At 41.6% G+C, this 18,411-nt stretch overlaps 2 protein-coding genes across 3 annotated transcripts; both read right to left on the bottom strand.

Annotated features, from left to right (window-relative positions):
- Positions 1-1,762: 1,762 nt before the first annotated feature.
- rps15 (ribosomal protein S15) lies at positions 1,763-4,798 on the bottom strand. Its single transcript, XM_071517388.1, has 4 exons — positions 4,743-4,798; positions 4,231-4,316; positions 3,313-3,547; positions 1,763-1,923 (listed from the first exon to the last, which is right to left on the bottom strand). Exons 1-4 carry the CDS (start codon positions 4,743-4,745, stop codon positions 1,810-1,812), a joined length of 438 nt encoding a protein of 145 aa, XP_071373489.1. The 5' UTR covers positions 4,746-4,798; the 3' UTR covers positions 1,763-1,809.
- Positions 4,799-7,611: 2,813 nt separating this feature from the next.
- On the bottom strand, positions 7,612-15,223 carry cnn2 (calponin 2). Of its 2 annotated transcripts, none has more exons than XM_071517386.1 (7): positions 15,057-15,223; positions 12,151-12,272; positions 11,879-11,945; positions 11,241-11,345; positions 10,743-10,859; positions 9,656-9,802; positions 7,612-9,134 (listed from the first exon to the last, which is right to left on the bottom strand). In XM_071517386.1, exons 1-7 carry the CDS (start codon positions 15,111-15,113, stop codon positions 8,829-8,831), a joined length of 921 nt encoding a protein of 306 aa, XP_071373487.1. In that variant the 5' UTR covers positions 15,114-15,223; the 3' UTR covers positions 7,612-8,828. The 2 variants fall into 2 exon arrangements, with proteins under 2 accessions (XP_071373487.1, XP_071373486.1); XM_071517385.1 differs by having other exon boundaries at positions 11,208-11,345; positions 15,057-15,221.
- Positions 15,224-18,411: the final 3,188 nt, after the last annotated feature.

The raw sequence follows: 18,411 nt of genomic DNA on the forward strand, positions 1-18,411 counted from the left end.
CTCTGATATTGTGGTGAGGCGCCACATAAGTATGAGAAACACTGAGCTCACGGTAAGCAATAGAACACACCCATTGAAGGCAACGCAGTAGTACTTACAAAAAAGTAAATATGTTGATGATGATGTACAATAATGCCTTAGTCAACGCTCACCTAAAGCCCTTTGTAAATCACCAGCCCCATGAAGAGTCGAGTCAACAGTATTACAGAGAGGTCAAGCGGTCAACTGGGACCTGACGGAGACAACTGGGTGAGGACTGGACCGAGGGACTTATGAATGGGGAATAACCAAATATAAATCTGACAATTCAGCTGGAAAACAGGAAGTGTAACTATCCTACTGACTGTCCTCTGACAAAAGCTCCCACTAATATTCAACTTTAATTCAACATGGCCCGTATCTTATTGTGTCAAATATGTGTTGAAATTAACAAAAATATACGCCAACTTATACACATTGTAAGGCCCAATCAGTTTAGTTCCCAAATTTTAGTGGATTGCTTGTTAGCCTTTAGCAAGCTAGCTATGTGGGTGGGGAACAAATAGAGTGAATTCGTAAATGACCGGTCCCGTTAATGTTAACAGTTAGCTAGCTTACACCGAATCTTTGTTCTCGAATTTCAGCTAGTCAGTCACACTGGCAGAAACACCGGCAAAATACATTTACAATGTCTCCATTTCAGCCGGTGCTAGTTACATTGTAGCAGTCATTAACGAAACTCGAACCTGTTACAATATAACAACATCAAACGATATCAATGTAAAACACAAAGCTTGGTAAGATACATTGTGACATGACAGCTCTCCCCTGTCAATTTCGCTTTCCAGCTAGCTAGCTAACGTTAACCTGGCTAAGGGCTAACTAGCAGCTAGCTAATGGCTACTGGTTTCCTTTAAAAACAGACACTTAGGCGAGCGTCCCTAAGAAACAAGCCAAAGTAGGGGAAATACTTACCAATCTGGCCACTGTTTCTTTTACCAGCAGTCCTAAGCTTTACTAGCTTGGTGTCAATAAACAAATTTTGCAAGAGCTAAAGGTTGTATCCATGGCCCAGAGTGGCCAGACGCAAAATGTAGCTTGCTTTCAGATCGGGGAGAAACAGGAGGAACCTTCACCCTGGTGGCTGACGCATCGGCACTTTTTCAGGGCCGCACAGCCGCTCCAGGGAGGCGTCAGCGGCAGTCAGTGCTGCGCAGTATGTGGCAGGAAGGTTCATCATAGTCGACTCCAGTGTCGAGATCAAGAATTTATGACTTCAACTTAATATTTTATAGATTGTGTGTAATAGTTTCCTGAAGGTACCTTATTGCTTCTCAATCTTCCTTCCGTCTTCTGGTAAATATGCTTGACATTTATTGTTCTGTTAAGATACTACCGTCAAAATAGGGGAAACTCTTAACTCAGTTACCAATAACTGAAGGTGTCCAAAGGCCCTGAACATTTCCCTTACCACAGACCTCTTTTAATCAAACCCATGTATCAAATGTATTCTTGTGCATTCATGTGCCTGTCTGCAAGTCAGCTTAGAAGAAATATACACACATTTACTGAATATTAATAATTAATTTCCAACACTACAAATGACAAAGATTCAACTGTTTGACATGTTCACATTCCAATATGACTTTTCCATAGAAGCATAATTATGCTTGATTATTTCACCATGAAGCAGTCCATATTGCAATCAACACCTAAAAAGATTAACAACTCAAGCTTGTATTCATTTTGGTCTTCCATGTTGAAGAATGCAAGAGAGGCAGTGTTGTGTGGGGCACCCAGTTTTTTATTTATACAAAGAAAACAGCCAGTCTACTTCAGAGGGATGAAGCGAGAAGAGTGTGTAGCTCCGATACCGGGGCGACCGTGCTTGACTGGTTTGTAGGTGATGGAGAACTCCCCCAGGTAGTGACCGCACATCTCAGGCTGGAGAGGAGAAACAAACAGCTGCATGTTAGTAACAAGATAAAAACACACCCTACAACTGCCAGTATGGAGCTATACAGTAGAGGAAATGGTATTCAAAACCCTATATGGTAGACGCCAAACAAGTGGTAAAGACAACTTATGTTAAAATGGAGGCAGTTGGCCAGTCCTACAAGAAACTGCAACTTCAACTGCAGCATCCCACAGTTGTGGTCCAAATGTAATCATAACCCAAGTACTGTGACAAGACTCTTCCATTACATAAAACAATGTGGGCATGTCCAGGATGGTGGAAACTTTGCCAGTTTGCAATAACTACTCAACCACTGCTTAATTTGCCAAATGTGCGGGAGAATATTAACCATTATAACCAAATTAACATTTCATCATCTTGAGTTTTATTCAGTCTTGATTATCACCACGTCGCTCAGAAAGTGTACCATTAAAGATGATGCAGATGTAGATAAATCAAACTGGTCCGACAGCTCAAACTGTATCCCTGGCGCTCTCACATCAAATAATGGGAGACCACTTGCATACTTTGAGAAGGCACAGACCCAGACTGACCTGGAATTATGAAAGCCTTCAAACAAGATTGTGGCTTTTGTTGCTTGCTGTAGAGTAGGTTAAACAATGAGTAGCCACTAGGGCTGTCGCGGTGAAGGAATTTCCCCTGCGGTGATTTAGGGTGGCTCAACAGCACAGTATGCGATACGTTGCATGCTAATTTGCATATCAATATATAACCTACACTCCACTCGCAGCGGAGGACGTGGGGCTACGCTGTGTGTGGGAAGCGCTGTGATCATTAGACCTCTCTGGATGACAAGCAAGTAGAGCAAACCAGCATCAGCCGTACCAATTTATTGGCAAATGCTTTGGGATTCAACACTTTCACATTGTTCCCCATGGTCAGAAAAAGTCGCCAGATTTGTCGCTAGTCGCTTTTCAGACATAAAGTCGCCAGGGGGTTCTGAAAAGTCGCTAAATTATGAAAAAAAAGAAAAAAGTGAACAGCGCGGTTGTGACGGTTGCTTGCCATCCATCGCGGTTGGCTTGTCTATAGCGTGGTATTGCAATACTGCGACAGCCCTAGCAGCCACGTTGCCTGGACCCTTGCAGGCCTTGTACACACGAACCCATTTATGTCCAATTCTGAGCCTGAATCTGGCCTAAACGCATTAATGTGTTGGTATGTTTACACACACGTCTATACTGTCCTAGATTAACACCCCGCCCCCCTCCATGTCAACCTTCATTGAAATTGAAGTGCCTCTTTCAGTCTCAGGAATGTGATCATAATAGTGGGTGAGGCATCTAATTACTTGGGGGAAATACACTTGTTCATCCTGCTGCCCAATAACTCCCACCTGAGCAGTAACACCTCACCTTGATTTCAACCTGGTTGAAGGTCTTGCCATTGTACACGCCGACCATGGAACCGACCATCTCAGGCAGGATGACCATGTCCCTCAGGTGGGTCTTGACCACCTCTGGCTTCTCCATGGGGGGAGCCTCCTTCTTGGCCTTGCGCAGGCGCTTCAGGAGGGACTGCTGCTTGCGGCGCAGGCCACGGTTCAGCCTCCTCCTCTGGCGGGCGCAGTACAGCTGCATGAGCTGCTCACTATGAAGGACGAGAGTGTCAAACTAAGCCCTTGGCAACCATGAACAGTAACAGTACAGCTGCAGTTAGCTGGTTATGAAATGCTTAGTTTGAAAGCATCCTCTTAGCATTGTAAAGTAGATCAAACAGTAAAACAGTAGTAACACAGTATACATTTAAGAAAACATAGTGCAAAAAAGTAAGCGACAGACAGTAAAACCAGACAATGTGTAAAAAAGAAAATCCATCCCATCCATATTCCATACCCACATTTTCCTATTCAGGATCATGGGAGGCTGGAGCCAGTCCCAGCACACATTAGACAGAAGGCAGGTTCACACCCTGGACAGGTTGCCAGTCCATCAAAGGAATTATGTAAATAATTGTATTGCTACAAATGCCATTGTAAATATAGTGGAGTTGGTTCACTACATGGATTAAATACGCAGGTATTAGTGTGAGTATGTACAGATTTTGCATGGACTTATGGGAAGTCAGTATATTCTGCCACTTTTTTGGAGATATGCTTTTTATTACAGCTTTAGGAAGCAGCACGTCAGGAATCAAGCTAACCTGGAGCCTAAACGAAAATGCAATGTCAGTATAATGAATTGCTCCCTACAGCTGACCATCCCCAAGGCCAAGTCTCAGCTTCAGGATGGGTCAGAAGGTTAGAAAGCAATTTAACACAGTGTCTCACTCACTAGGACATGTCCAGAAGCTGGTCCAGGTCCACACCTCTGTAGGTGAACTTCCTGAAGGTACGCTTCTTCTTGATCTCGGTATCCGCCTATGGAAGTCACATACATCACATTTAGCATATCGTTAGCATTTTTTACCATATAGCCAGTAAGTTAGCGGGTAGCAAACCATGACTGCCGCTGTTCAATTCGAGAACAGCGGAATAGCTACTGGCCCTCGTTTGAAGACTATAGTCATGGTGAAATTATATAGTCTCGTATAGCTACTTATAAAAACTGAGTACGGTTGTACCATTGGGTTAGCTTAGCCATCGTCGGCCATAGCCAATCATAGCTCAAGCTAATACAAGTCAATAAACAGGTTTATCTGACGTTATGTGCCATAATTTACTACTCGACTGTTTGTGAAGGCGCGTGACAGCCGGATGATCCATTCAGTTTGCCTAAATAATTATTAGGGAGTGCAGATGTATATAGATTGTTATAATCAGCCTCACGAAGACTTGGGCACCTACCATCTTGCCTGATGTTCCGGGGAAAAGAACATCCACAAGTCTCGTTAGGCCTAATATCGCGCGACTCAGGTTAAGCATCCGGTCTACTCCATTGTCTCTTCCGGTCCCAGCATGCAGCGGTGCTCTTTGAACAGCAGATGGTGCAATCGGACAGTAACGCGTGCATCCAGTGCTAAAATTACTGTATCTTGTATCTGATCTCTTCCATTTTCAGTGTTGTTTCTTTTTAGCTAGTTTACTCCAGAAACCAGATCTAAATCAGAATCTAGTATAGTGTTAGTCCTACATATCAGGAGAACAAAATTAATGGTCATGAAAAGAAACTGAACAGAAGAAACAATGTGAATGGCTATCTTTCTTTATGAAAGGCATTTCCTAACTATTAACAAAAGTCTATTCATAGTATTCTGTTGCATCACCTGTTACATCAACATCACACGTCTTGGTAGGAAAACAACAGGTGATTGTAATAAATTAACAGGTGATTATAATCAAATGACAGCCACAGCCAATGAGCTGTGTATATGGTAAAGCACCATATTGGTAGGAAATGCATGTGACATCATGGGGATACTATGAATAGTTATTCGTGGTCATAACATCTATCATGGGAGGGGGAGGGAGGGGAAAGTAACACTCTCCCCTCCTCAACAACTACTCTGCCCTTGAGCAAGGCACTGAATCCCCAACTGCTCAAGCGCTGCTGCTCAGTAGTATTACGACTCGAGGCTTCTGAAAATGTGGCAACTCAAGATCAGACTGCTGATTCATATGAAAAGGATGATTTATGATAGAGTACGCAATACTAGATAAGATGTGCCTAGTACACTCAGCTAGTGTTTCATAATCTTTCCTGTCTTGTTTGAAAACACTATTCCTCTTTTCAGCAGTTTTGTCATCTGATCAGTTTGGGGTTTTGTTTTATCACTCATAAATATGTATCCATACTCCTCATACATAACACATCATCATCAGCTCATACATCATCTTCACTAGTTATTGACATCAAATCTGAGCTACTACTGCAGACTAATCAAATAAATGGCAGGCCTACTGTTGTGTCAAGCGCTAAACAAGTCTTCCCAGAGCTCCTTTCCCACTGCACAGCCGAGGGCATCACGAGGCAAATTCAGGTCAGGCAGGATCCATGGTCTCCTCATTGTGGAGTTATTCTTTCCGCTCCATGTCTTGAGAAGAACCTCCTTCTCTTTGAGGAGGCCTCTAACAATAGTTTGCCTCTAATAAAATCCTGTCTCTAATGATATCCTGTTTCTAACAAGAACGCGCTGCTCTTTTCTCGAGATAAACGGTCAACTTTTAAAAATAGCTGCCCCACGATACATATTGTCACATTTTTGTATTGCGATACACTGAATATCGATATATCGTCCCATCCCTAGTTTACAGTGTACAATTTGGAAAATATTTGCGATAAATCTGAGTGACACACTCATTTGGGAAAAATGAGACTGAAAAAAATGACAGAAAGTGACAAAAGTTGCACTACTTATTAAAAAATTAGTAGTACAAGTAGTACAGCATTATGGTAGTTTTTAGGTAGACAACTTAAGTCCTTTTTGTTAAAATGATAACACTTTTACAGACCGGAGATATTGAATGATGAACTTCACATAATTGTTTTCCCCCAAAACGGATATATATATATAATAGATATAAATAGATATATATTTCTGACGTCACATTGAGATATTTCCAGCAGCTACAATGAAATTTAATAGCGACCTAAAACATCAACAGTAAACATCAGGTTTTGGTGTCAGTCCCTCAGAATCAAAGAGCAAGGGCTTCATTCTAGAGCTGCCATTTTGCACCGACATTCAACAATCATACAGGGAGACATCCATCATAGGAGAGAGACCAATTTCTCCACTGACATTAGCCTCAATGGACCAGAATGCAGCCACAAGACATGTTGTGTTTTGAATAAGGGATGTGACTTAAACTCACTGTCTTACTATCACTATCTGTATCTCTATCGCTCTATCCATCTGCACATAAAATCCACAGCTGAATGTAAGAAGTTCAGACACGTTCTCTGGGGGTTGTTGTAAGGCATTCTGGGAAATGTAGGAAATAACTAACTGAAGAAGAAGTAGATGAGGCAGGTTAAGGGAAAGTGGGTACAACAAAAAAGTAAGTTCTAGCACTTCATCACAAATAACTCCTGGAATGCATTGAACATAACAGAATGATGATTCATAACAGTGTAAAAAGTATCAGAGGGTGGAGTTTTCCACAAGGAATGGGGGCCTAACTGAAAACAGTTGCCAGTTTTTCCCATGGCACAGTCGAGGGCATCACAAGGTAAATTCAGGTCAGTCAGTCAGTCAGGTAACGCTTAGTGAGATGCCGCTTCTTGAGATGGCCTCTAGAGGGCGTCTCTCACCTATGGGCTAAATAGTATTGAGTCCCATACTGATAATGCCATATTGGATCTCACACTCATCCCACATTGAGCCACACTCTTCGCTGTCAGTTTACAGATATCCACATCTTCTGCTGTCCTACAAACCTTAACGGTAGGTGACGTTATTACCTGTGGTGTGTGACGTTGGTGGAATAGGTAATTTAACGTAATAATAATTAAATAAACGTGTCATGCTAGCCGAGCATTGGTCCCACACTGAGTCCCACTCTCTGCCGTTAATTTACATTCATCCATGTCTTCCGTTGCCATATAAACTTTAACGTTAGGTAACGTCATTGCCAGTGGTATTTAAGTGACGTTACTGGAATTATTTAACTGATAACCGTGTCATAATGCTTCAGTGCATTGAGTTGAATTGAACACATGCGCCGTGGGTCTGTACAGGATCTGTGCTTGTTACAAATCAAACCACACATCAGATAATGAATGTACATCTTTATTACACTTTATTCACAAAAACATATTTCTCAACTAATTTTTTTTTCCATTATCAAAAACAAAACGATGGATCCAGAAGAAAAACTATAGTCCAATACCAAATGTTATTCAGAGTCAAGGTACAAAATAGCCTACATTTAAATCACAAATATGCATAAATAATAACCTTATATGATCAAATATAATCGTATGATTGGTCCACGCATCAACCATTATTTAAGCATGATTCATTGAAACATTATACACTGATAAAAAAAAGAATCCAGTATTCTTGCTTGGAATGTAGAAAACTTAACTAGAGTATATTTTGAGTAATTTTTTTTTTCAATGTCTTTAATCCAAAGAAAACAAGCTTGGCTCCAGTTGGACCGGTTATGCAAACAAAGGAAATATTTCCTCTCTAAAAAAACAAAACAATATTACACAGGAAACAAAAGACAGAAATGAGAAAGAGTAGAGACAGAGTATCATGGTAAGACAGTGGTGTGTTCCCACAAATCCATTTTGTTCCCTCATCTGTCTCAACAAACAACCAAAAACTGCTTACAGTATGTCAATGAGCAATACTGAATCGATGCAAGCAGTAACAAACAGAAACAAATGCATGTCTCCAGAAACAAGAGAGACAAAGAAATACAATTTATGTTGTTTACACAGAGGATACAGCTATGGGATAAATACAAGCTCAGGTGTTTTGATCTCTTTAAAAACACTTTTTATAAAGTCAATACAAAAACTCCCTAATCTTTCATTTTCATTTTCATGTTGCCCTTGCATAAACCTAGGGATTTCCCTTAATGTAACCAACGGGTCAGATAAAAAAAACATTGAACAAGGAGAAATACAGAGTGGAGCTTTGGCACATTAAAAAAACTCCCTGGGATACAAAAACTTCTCTCCGCTCAGCCAAAATACTGGCTTTTGTGGTAACACTCCAAACACAATAGCCTTTTCAAAAGCAATGTAAAAAAAAAAAAACTAAAATAAAATAAAAATAGTGATATGTGTAACGTTGGTTTTGCACAAAGAGGGGTAAGAGGACAATTTTATACAATACTAAAAAGGATACCACCCAATAAAATGGTGAAACATCCAATGAATATAAAAATAAAAAGCCTGCCTTGAGGTTTTCTTCAGTTTTGCTGATCACACCTCCTTTATACAACCTCTCCTTCCCTTCCTCGCCTCTGGCCTTCCTCCTAATAATCAGTCCCGTCATCTTGGTACACCTGCTCCTCTTCCTGGTAACCTTGGTAACCCTCGTCCTGGTAGTCCGGGATATACTCACGGGCGCCGCCGGCCCCGTTCTGGTCCTCTTCGCCCTCGGCGCCTTTGGGGCAGTACTTGGCGTCGTAGATCTGCCGCCCCAGGCCAAAGTTCTGCCCGCTCTGGTTGGCTCCATGGTTGTATCCCATCTGCAGGGACATGGTGCTGTTGTCACACTTGTCTGTGCCCAGCTTCTGGTCGTAAATGGCGCGCCTGGTCCCCGGGGCAGTCATGCCGGCCTGGTGGGGAGAGAGAGAGAGATAGATAAGGGAGATACAGAGACACTTTATTTACTTTTTAGTAAAACAGTTATTGGTCCTGAATACAGACATTGACAAGTCCCAACCAAACTGCAGATTGCAAACATCCAGGTCTCAGGATTCTCAGCAGTATCATTGCTTTGTCATTGCACGCACAGTATTGGAACTGGGGCCAAGCTGACTTCTAGGCCAAAGAGATTGAGTGTCAACTTTCCTTTTGTTGGGAACAATTCAGCAGCCTGCAGCTTGTTACGAGACTAAACATGAATACCAGTCCGCTCACCACAACAGGACCAGAGCAGAGCTGAACCGAACCAGGCTGGGTAACAAAACAAACTACTTTCCTATAAAATGCTAATGGTTTATTCTACTACATCAAAAGCTATGGCAGCAGTGGAAGGATGGGGCATAACTGATGGCTCAAAGCCCTTAAAGCCCTAAAGTTTATTTCCACTGTGGTCCTTTAGGCTTTATGACAAGTAGGAAATACTTTACAGTACCTGGCTAGCCCCCTTGTTGGTGCCCATCTGCAGACTGATGGTGGAGTTGTCCATGGGGGGCTGGATGTGAGCTTTGGGATCATACAGGTGCCTTCTGGTGCCATACGCATTCATACCTGCCTGGCTGGCACACTTGTTGGTCCCCATCTAAAGAGACAAACAGCAAAATAAATCTATAATTTATGTACAATACAATGTCACACAATATTGCAATAATATTACTGCATTGTATAACAGGCAGGCAAGTCATTTTCCTAAAAGTATGCAATACTACGCAAACAATGGCCCAATGTATGCTTTTAACCTTCAGTCAGTTGTCACCCACAGCTACAGTATATTCAAATGAAGCTGTAAAACAGTCAGTTGCATTGTGTGTTTTTCTCTCTGTTTAGGTAGCCCTCATATCTCTTTTTGACATCTTGCTTGGTATGATGGCAACAGCAACAAAACAGACAGGCTTGAGGAGGCGCTGAGAACAATGAGCAGCTCTTTTACACAGAAGCACAGTCTGCTTGACAGGAGACCGGGACAATGTTTGGTTTCGCAATAGTTTCACCAGATGCGGCAGAGAGCGTGAACTGACATACTCACATCTGACATATTACCAACACATATGAGCTAAACTCAAGTTGGATTTTGTGGAGTAATATTTTACAACCATATCAAATACTTTGTTGTTTTCATGTGGTTTGGTTTTGAGGGTATGGCATCCTGAGACTAATTTGTTATTTGACACTGGATGATCTGATCAGCCACATCCGTGAGTATCACCCTCACCTCAGTGCACCATGTGTCGACATAAGCTACAGTTTAAACTTCAAACAGTCACATATAATATGATGTATTTGGCTGTTAATCAAGGTTAACAATCAAATTAAGTTGTCATAAATAAATGAAAAGTACATTATTAACACTGGCAAGCAAAGCTTAAATAAAGGAATGTTAGAGGTAAGGAGATCCTGCTCCTGATTTTAAGCAGAATTGTATAGGAGAGTTCAGCTTTCACTGGTTTTGGTGCAGAATCCGAGATTTTAGGAGCCAGATCTCAGCTCCTGCTGGCTCTTTTTGCATTTTAAACTAACTCTACCTGCAGTCCAATGACACACTGCCCAGCCTTCAGCTTCTCCTCATCAAACGATCTCTGCTGCTTGTCAGCGTACTTCACTCCAATGTCCACCCGTGATTGGCAGCCCTTGGTCTTGGCCTAGGAGAAGATACAGTGCAGAGAGTTGTCATGTTGAATATCCACAAAATGTTACCTCAGTAGGTTATTATCATGACGTTTGCACAGTGAACTTAAGACATATTGTTCCCATACGTGTTCAGGTGCAAGACAAGCTCATCCATCTGACAAACGTTTTGACATGCACACATTTTTGCCATACTTCTGCTGTGAGTTCAGCAGGAATAATAACAGAGCCGTTGCTCTGTTTAATCTGCAATATGGTACAAAAAATAAGAGATACATTCCTTCATTGTGTACTGCGACAGACACGCTAGGAAAACCTTATCCTTTCCTTCCAGTACCAGCGTCTGATAATATGAGTCTCACCATGCCAGCGAGGGCGAGCAGCGTTGTCTGGACCTGCGTCATGTTCCCGCTCTCAAAAATGTCGTTGGCCTCGAAGATATCATGAGGCTTCAGGCCATACGTTGTGATGGATTTGATGAAGTTGGTCAAGTTCTCCAGCTGAAACCACATGACACAAACAGGATTAACAACAGTGTGTATGCAGGATTTAGGATTAAGGAGGTGTGTTCACATGCTCCTTCTGTTTGCATAGCGTCTTAATTTCCTGATTGAAAAGCTGCATTCACACGCCTGGAAGCTACAGAAAACTGTAATTATAGTACAGTTTCTGTCAGTGTCTGTGTGTGCAATATTCAGCCATCTTAAATAGGGGATTGTTCTTTTGTTTTGTTTTGAATCAGCGTCTGCTTTCACATCAGTAAATAAACCAGTTTCAGAAGCATCTCACATAACTTGCAGAACAAAGCAGAACAAAAACACAGCCAACATACAAGTGTGATCATGACTTGCCATGATTCAGTGTACTGGCATCCAAAGCACATTTTCATAGCAGAGGGAACTATTTGGTAACTATGCATGAATGTAGGTCTGTAACTGCATGCAGTATTGCCACTAGTGTCAATAAATCGGCGTTAGAAAAGACACAAAGTGACATTATCATAACACAATTAGAATAATTTCAACCAGCTCACCTGATGCCAGTTCATTGATGACTGGTTGATCTTTTTCACAGAGCCCGGCTGAAGTTTGTTGATCAGGCTGTGAGAGAGATGCAAAGAGGAACAAAAAGAGATATTTCATTTCCCCTTTTTAAAATAGGACCGTAGATAATGAAATGGGAGATGAATGCACTTATGGTTGTTTCATGAGATGCAGCAATGCTTCATGTGACTCCACAAATGAAACAGAAATGGGATCATAGATGATGCATGCAGTTTGGGAGTACAGATGAACAATCGCTTACTTGCACAGAATGACTCCGTTCTTCAGGCCTTTCTGGAAGTCAGGGCCGATGCTAGTGCCGGTCACGTCCTCGATCCAGATCCTCAGCTCCTCCTCCTTCTGAAGGTCGTACTTCTGAGCAATCTGATTGGGCAGAGAGGTCAAAGGTCAAATGTGTTTCACGGGTAGCTAGAATAGCCAGTAGGTAATTTGTTAAATAATGGAGGGGTATATATCTTTAAAGAGCAGTGAGTCTTGAAAGAGAATGGCACTATCAAAAAGTAACAAGACAAAACGTTGATGTGATAACTGAGCTGTGTTTACAGTATTCACAGAACATTGGATAATATAGCAAAGCCTATGTTAATATTTGTCCTCAGAGGTTTATTGTGACTGGGTGTAATCATGTTTCATGGTCATCTCTAAATTTCAGTTTGCCCCAATGTTTGTATGTATGTAATGTATGTTACGTCTAAAGAAGGTTTTTGTGCTTTTTCAGCCCTATAGGGTGACACTGACATGACCCCCCCCCCCCCCCCACACACACACACACACACACACACACACACACACACATATACAAGGACATCCTGTTTGGTAAACTGCAAAATTCTCCCCTGAAGCACAGGAAGGTAGCTGTTGAAAAGGGGAGGGTGGGTTTTTACGGGACTTACCATGGAAAAACAGATTTGACCTTCTAGTGAGGGTGTTATTGACGTGTTACTTTGATTTATAAACCTTCTGATCAATAATGTAAGTGTGAGACACATGCTAAACTGGCACCGAAAGAGGCCGTTCAGGAAGTGCATGGTCACACAACAGGCTGTTGTGTGACAAACAGGAAAGCAATGCTAAAACCAGAACTGCAAAAATAATCACTGACAAAAACTATAGAGTTCTACTGGAGGAGAAGAAATGTACAAGATATGAAGTTGAGTGACTCCAAGCAAACTCTCTCCAAGGCAATGAACTACTAACAGTCTCCTTCTGTCCCCGGGCTCTAAGAAACTAACTGAACCACAGAATAACATGCCATGTACAAGTTGGCTGCACTCAGCTCACAGTTGGTTGTATTCCTAAGGAATGTCTGTCTGTCTTCTAATTACATTTGCTTCATTCGGTTATCCCCATATTAAAAACAACACTGGCTAGTTTAATTGCCCACAAAGAATCCTACAGATGTAATTTAGAGAGACAAGCTGAACTCAAGGAATTTGCCCCACAGTGCTTGGATAAAAGAGCTGAATGAGGCAGTAAGGACAGACAACAGTTTGTGTTTATCCAATGAATGACCGCGGTAACACTCAAAAATGTTGCGTATCGCAGCTGGCCTGCTTTGAATTCAGTATCCAAGCCTTTGCGATGTTTCCCAGTATTTTCAGTATCTAGCAGTTCTAGGGAAGGAGAGGGGAGGGAGGGAGGGAGGAAAAGTGCAAATCCTTAAATGCCGCACATTGCACAGAGGAGGCTACGTCACCAATGGCAGGAAATACCACTCAGCTCAGCATCTCTTCAGCTCTCCCCTCAAGGACGTCACCAGTGAGACAGAGGAAATTGATGTCTTTTCTTTACGTCCAGCACACTTTGTTCTGAGGGCCTGTGGAGATTGGGGGTGGGGGGGGGGACCCTCTCGCTGCCATACAAGGGCAAAGCCGAGGAATGCAAACGGAACGGTAAATCAGCTGATGGTGGGTCAAAGACACGTTGGTATGTGTCAGGGGGCAGACTGACCAAAACACCCTTAACATCCCTACGGCTAGATAGACAACTTCAGTCAACTTGGAGCTGCAGTTTATGTTCTCTTTTGTATTTCTGATCTTTTGCTACATGATGAGCAAAGAGAACAAAGTTTACAGCTGGCAAGAAAACATGGTTTCTCTTTGAGATCCAATAGAGGCTCCCTGCAGAGTTTCAAAATCACCCTGTATAGTAGCTTTATGGTGCTATAACACTAGTAAGAAAGGGACAAATCATTCATTATTTTCTTAGCGGTCTGAGAAAAGTTGTCAAGGTTGTGCTGCTCAGTGTGTTTTATCTCTAGGACACACACACACACACACACACACACAGACCCAGGCGCTGCAGGAACCTATCTCCAGCATCAACACTGGTATTTTAAGTGGATCCGGATGTGCACAGATCTCTGCAGACAGATCCAAATAAACAAGGTGCTTTTACCTCATCCAGGCTGCTGTCTAAAAAGTGTCTTGATTTCGGCTATAGGATGACAACTCTCTTGATAAGTATTTATCTTTGCTTCATTCTTACAGATTTGACTCGGGTTGAGCGGTGAATAGTCAGACAAACGTTTGCTCATGTTGAATAGCACGGCACCTCAGCACAAGGAGAAGTAGGAGAGTATCTTTGGTATTTCAACGAAGTCATAACAGGAATCAGGGAAGACAATAACGAGGATGGACGGCTTCCATTCCAGGGACTAATAGGTGAATTACATTATGTGCTAATGCGTATCACAACGCCGGGCAGCCGGCTGCACGGGGAAGAGAAAACGCTGGAAACGGGGATAACAAATTTTGCCACAACGACATACTTCTTTGCCAAGAGGGACAACGCCCATAGTCTGCTTTTTAAGTGAGTCTCCTACATGGTAGAATTAATAGTCTGCATTGGAAGGTGGAAAACAGGAATAAATATGGGCCTAGTTTTCACTCATAAATACATTCAAGCAAAGTACCTTGACGAAGCAAACTATGTTGAACTCTTTAAAATAATTTCAAACTCTTTGGTGATCTTTCCGTCCACCTCTCTCTACCTTTTGAACCTGTTATATGCAAATCAAAATGGAGGCCAGGGGAATCATCTCTACAATAACGCATCATGAAATTTACTCAAAGTGGATGATGGAGAGAATAGCTGAATATAATTTACGTCATATCTATGGAAACATATAACCTATCTCTTACTTACCTTGTTTTTGACTTCCGCAGAAAATCCATAGGCGGGACCCCTAATAAAGTTAGCCATTGTCAGTGACTTGTCGATTTACTTTGTGAGTGAAAGAAGTCCCGCTTGAGAATAAAAACTGCGCTAAATAATCTCTAACTTTCTCTTCCAATGAAACCTAAATGAACTAAATACTTCCTTTCTCTTTTACGGGCCACCAATTAGAGCGCTCCCACGGACGGCTACCAAAGAACGTCACTTACCTGTCAAGATAGTTCACGTCCTGTTCCAGCCTGTGGAGCCTTCGCCAACAGAGGCGGGAAATCATCTCACACAGGCGTACAACTGTCTAAGATTTTGAATATTAATGAATATTCAGCTATCAGGACAGCTAGGTAATGTGCACAGCAGCTCAATAATATATAATATATAATATAATCTTAATAATAATCTATAATAATAATAATTATCTTCATGAATATTTATTGCTAACACCAGACATCATACTGTGCGCATGCATGAAACAGGAGCATTAGTTGCACGTGCATCATCAGATAAATCTCATCCCCTCATTTTGGTTCATTTGTGCTCTCACTTTCACTATTTTGTGTATGCAATTCCATAATTTCTACAAACAAATTAACATGTGCCCACAATTAAAAACTGTGCGTACATTTTTAAAGTGTGTGTTCGATTTAACTTATGTCAAACATGTGTCAAACTCATTTTCATACATTTGCCATAATTAAGTCAGGTTTATTTGGCACAATTCGCACACAAGGCAACTCAAATTGCTTTACATGATTAAAACAGAAAGATAAAGATAAAAACAGCTTAATTTACTTGATTGTATTGATTTATTTGGTTTAATTAGCTTAGTTGAATCAGGCTGTTAATACAGTGTAATGTAGCCTACAGAGATTTGTGAAACACGTTTTACTTTAAGTAGCCTAAAACTGTCAATGCTTGCAATGCAAGGCAGTATTGTTAATAAGAAACAATTGATAAGGACAAACAGTTAATATACCGTCATTAATATGAAGACTTGAGGAATGTTATAGACTTTATACACTTGCAACAGACTTTATACCTAACAGAGCGCTTATTATGTGCAAATGTTTTATATCTATTTGCACGTTTTTTTATGCAACTTATGCACATTGTGTATATTGTGTGCACACAGTAGCGTGTCGTGCACAAGAGTTCAAACTTTGTTACAACAAAATATAGTTTTCCTCACAAAACGGACACTCCTGGACTACATTCACTCATTCATTCCATTGCCAAAAAAAGAGTAACGACGACGGAAGTAGGCAGAAGTGAACACTCTCGCTTCGCTGCAGTCTCTTCGGCTGTCCGCTTCGTTAATCGATTCTAGGCTCCACCTTTCCCCTTCCCTTCCTTAGGTCGCGATTGATATCAAAAACTCCTTATATGGAATGAAACTTCCCAAATTCCTGAATGGTGGGAGTGCTCCACCGGTCCCACCCTGCATGCCAGACGCGCAGCAGCCGAGTCTGGCCGTCGCACTTTCTTGAGTCACCGTCGGGGAGAAAAAAGTTTTGAGGAACTTAACAAAGTACAATGAGCTACTGGGGTGACGTAATGGTAGTGCTACTGAGCCAGCTTTTAGATCATAAATGAATCTCTGCTGCTCATTCCAGGGGTTTTGAACTGCTTCGGAATGATGAGAATGTACAAAGCTCTGAATTAGAAAATGAGACTATAGTAGAAAACTTAAGTCGACCCTTTAGATTCTTAATAAACTGTCAATATGAAGCAGATTGTGAGTTGGACTACAGATGCCAGGTGACCTGTTCTGTTCACAGTAAAGGGAACATTTTTTCTCTCTGGGTGTGCTACATCAATAAGACCATATTCAAGCTGCTTAAATTTATTTTTTTCATCTTTTTTCCCCTCTCTTTTGCATTAAAAGGTTTGAGCTACTGTTTGTCTTGTGCTTTGTTCTGCTTCCTTGTGTTTGTCTGGCATCAAAGATGGATTGATTGTTGATCAGTTCCATCTAGATAGGATCTTTCTCTGTAAAGTCCTTTGAGGCATGCTTGTGAGAAAGGGCTACATAAATAAACAAACTTGACTTAAGCAGGGCAATCGTTTTTATTTGAAGAGGAAAAGTAGTTGAAGTGTTGTAGTTAAAGTGTTGCAAACGTGTAGCAACAGTTTCACTGCCTCCAGATCTTCAGTTACAATTTATCCAACTCACAATATTCTTCTGAGATCACACTCTAGTCTAACAGAAGAGTCGAGACACTGTTGCCAACGCACATGCTCACTTCAGATCCACTCTATTTAAATGACAATGTAACATTCTTTAATTGTCCTTAGTGACATTCCTGATATCTGAATACCATGAAGCAATACAACAGATAGAAGGTCTATTCACTTGGTAAACAAAGGTAGCCTATATGTTGCCACTACACAGGTATTTACAAAACAGGCAACACCTCAGCTACTGACTGTGACACATGCCAGGCCAGTTTCCAGACCAGCCTGTAACCTAGTTAAGGACAATGGCGCTTTAGGCAACAACAAGGGAAGTGTAATGGCCACAGATGCAGTTACAGAGTCTACTTTAACATGATAAAATGAACAATTGGTTCAGCTATGAGACCATGGATACATTCAGTGGCTTGGACATGGACAGAAATGAGTGTTTCCATTTCAGGGACCCACAGATAATCTAGACTGATTTGGCTTCCATTTAAAATATCTTCTAAAAGGAACCAGAGGGAATGTCTGTTCCAGGGACACTGACAGGGTTTCCTCATCAATATATTTCAAAGCACCCAGAGGCTTATACCTGCTGACCTACAGTATGTCAGATATAAGCAGAGATTTGTTTTTCTATGTGCCAACGTGGTCCAGGAGCATGCAGGTTTTCTTTCCAACCAATCAATGCATCAAGCTGATTTCAGTGAATTGCACACCTTCAACCAGAATGGAGGAAACTAATCAGCTGCTGTAGTGTTGTGGTTGGAGTGAAATCTGCACTCTTGGGTCTCGCTATAGAGAAAAGGTTAAGACTGATTCTAAGAGAAGATGGGAGAAGAACAAAAGCTGAAGAGAGGAAGGATGTCGTCATCACTGGTGCATCTCCTCTGTCTCTGATGACGTGGTTGGTCATAAACACAGCTGTATTTCCTCTGAGGTTAGACATTGCAGGTGATTACATCATCCAGGTGTGCGCAGGAGAGTGATTCAGAGTCTGAGAGAGACAAGACACCAGAGGTGATGGTGGTTACTCACCTAGACATCTGATGAGGTCAACTCACTGAGTCATGGCAAGGAGTGATGTCGTTGTGACACCCCTGGGTGCAACAGACATGTAGTGACCTGTAGACATCGTGCAGGCCATGCA

The sequence above is a fragment of the Centroberyx affinis genome, unplaced genomic scaffold (genome assembly GCF_046629955.1).
Source record: "Centroberyx affinis isolate AG114_WGS23_722 - 3 ecotype Tasmania unplaced genomic scaffold, CSIRO-AGI_Caff_v1 ptg000489l_1, whole genome shotgun sequence".
In the NCBI taxonomy this organism is placed as follows: Eukaryota; Metazoa; Chordata; class Actinopteri; order Beryciformes; family Berycidae; genus Centroberyx; species Centroberyx affinis.

Excerpts from the sequence above, each read along its gene's own strand:
- cnn2 (XM_071517385.1), bottom strand. The coding sequence starts at position 15,113 with ATGGCTAACTTTATTAGGGGTCCCGCCTATGGATTTTCTGCGGAAGTC. Across the intron at positions 11,346-11,878 it reads CATCAATGAACTGGCATCAG|CTGGAGAACTTGACCAACTT; the intron begins GTGAGCTGGTTG and ends ATGTGGTTTCAG. Across the intron at positions 9,135-9,655 it reads CCAACAAGGGGGCTAGCCAG|GCCGGCATGACTGCCCCGGG; the intron begins GTACTGTAAAGT and ends TCTCCCCACCAG.
- rps15 (XM_071517388.1), bottom strand. Across the intron at positions 3,548-4,230 it reads CAGCTTCTGGACATGTCCTA|TGAGCAGCTCATGCAGCTGT; the intron begins GTGAGTGAGACA and ends CGTCCTTCATAG. Across the intron at positions 1,924-3,312 it reads TCAACCAGGTTGAAATCAAG|CCTGAGATGTGCGGTCACTA; the intron begins GTGAGGTGTTAC and ends TCTCCTCTCCAG.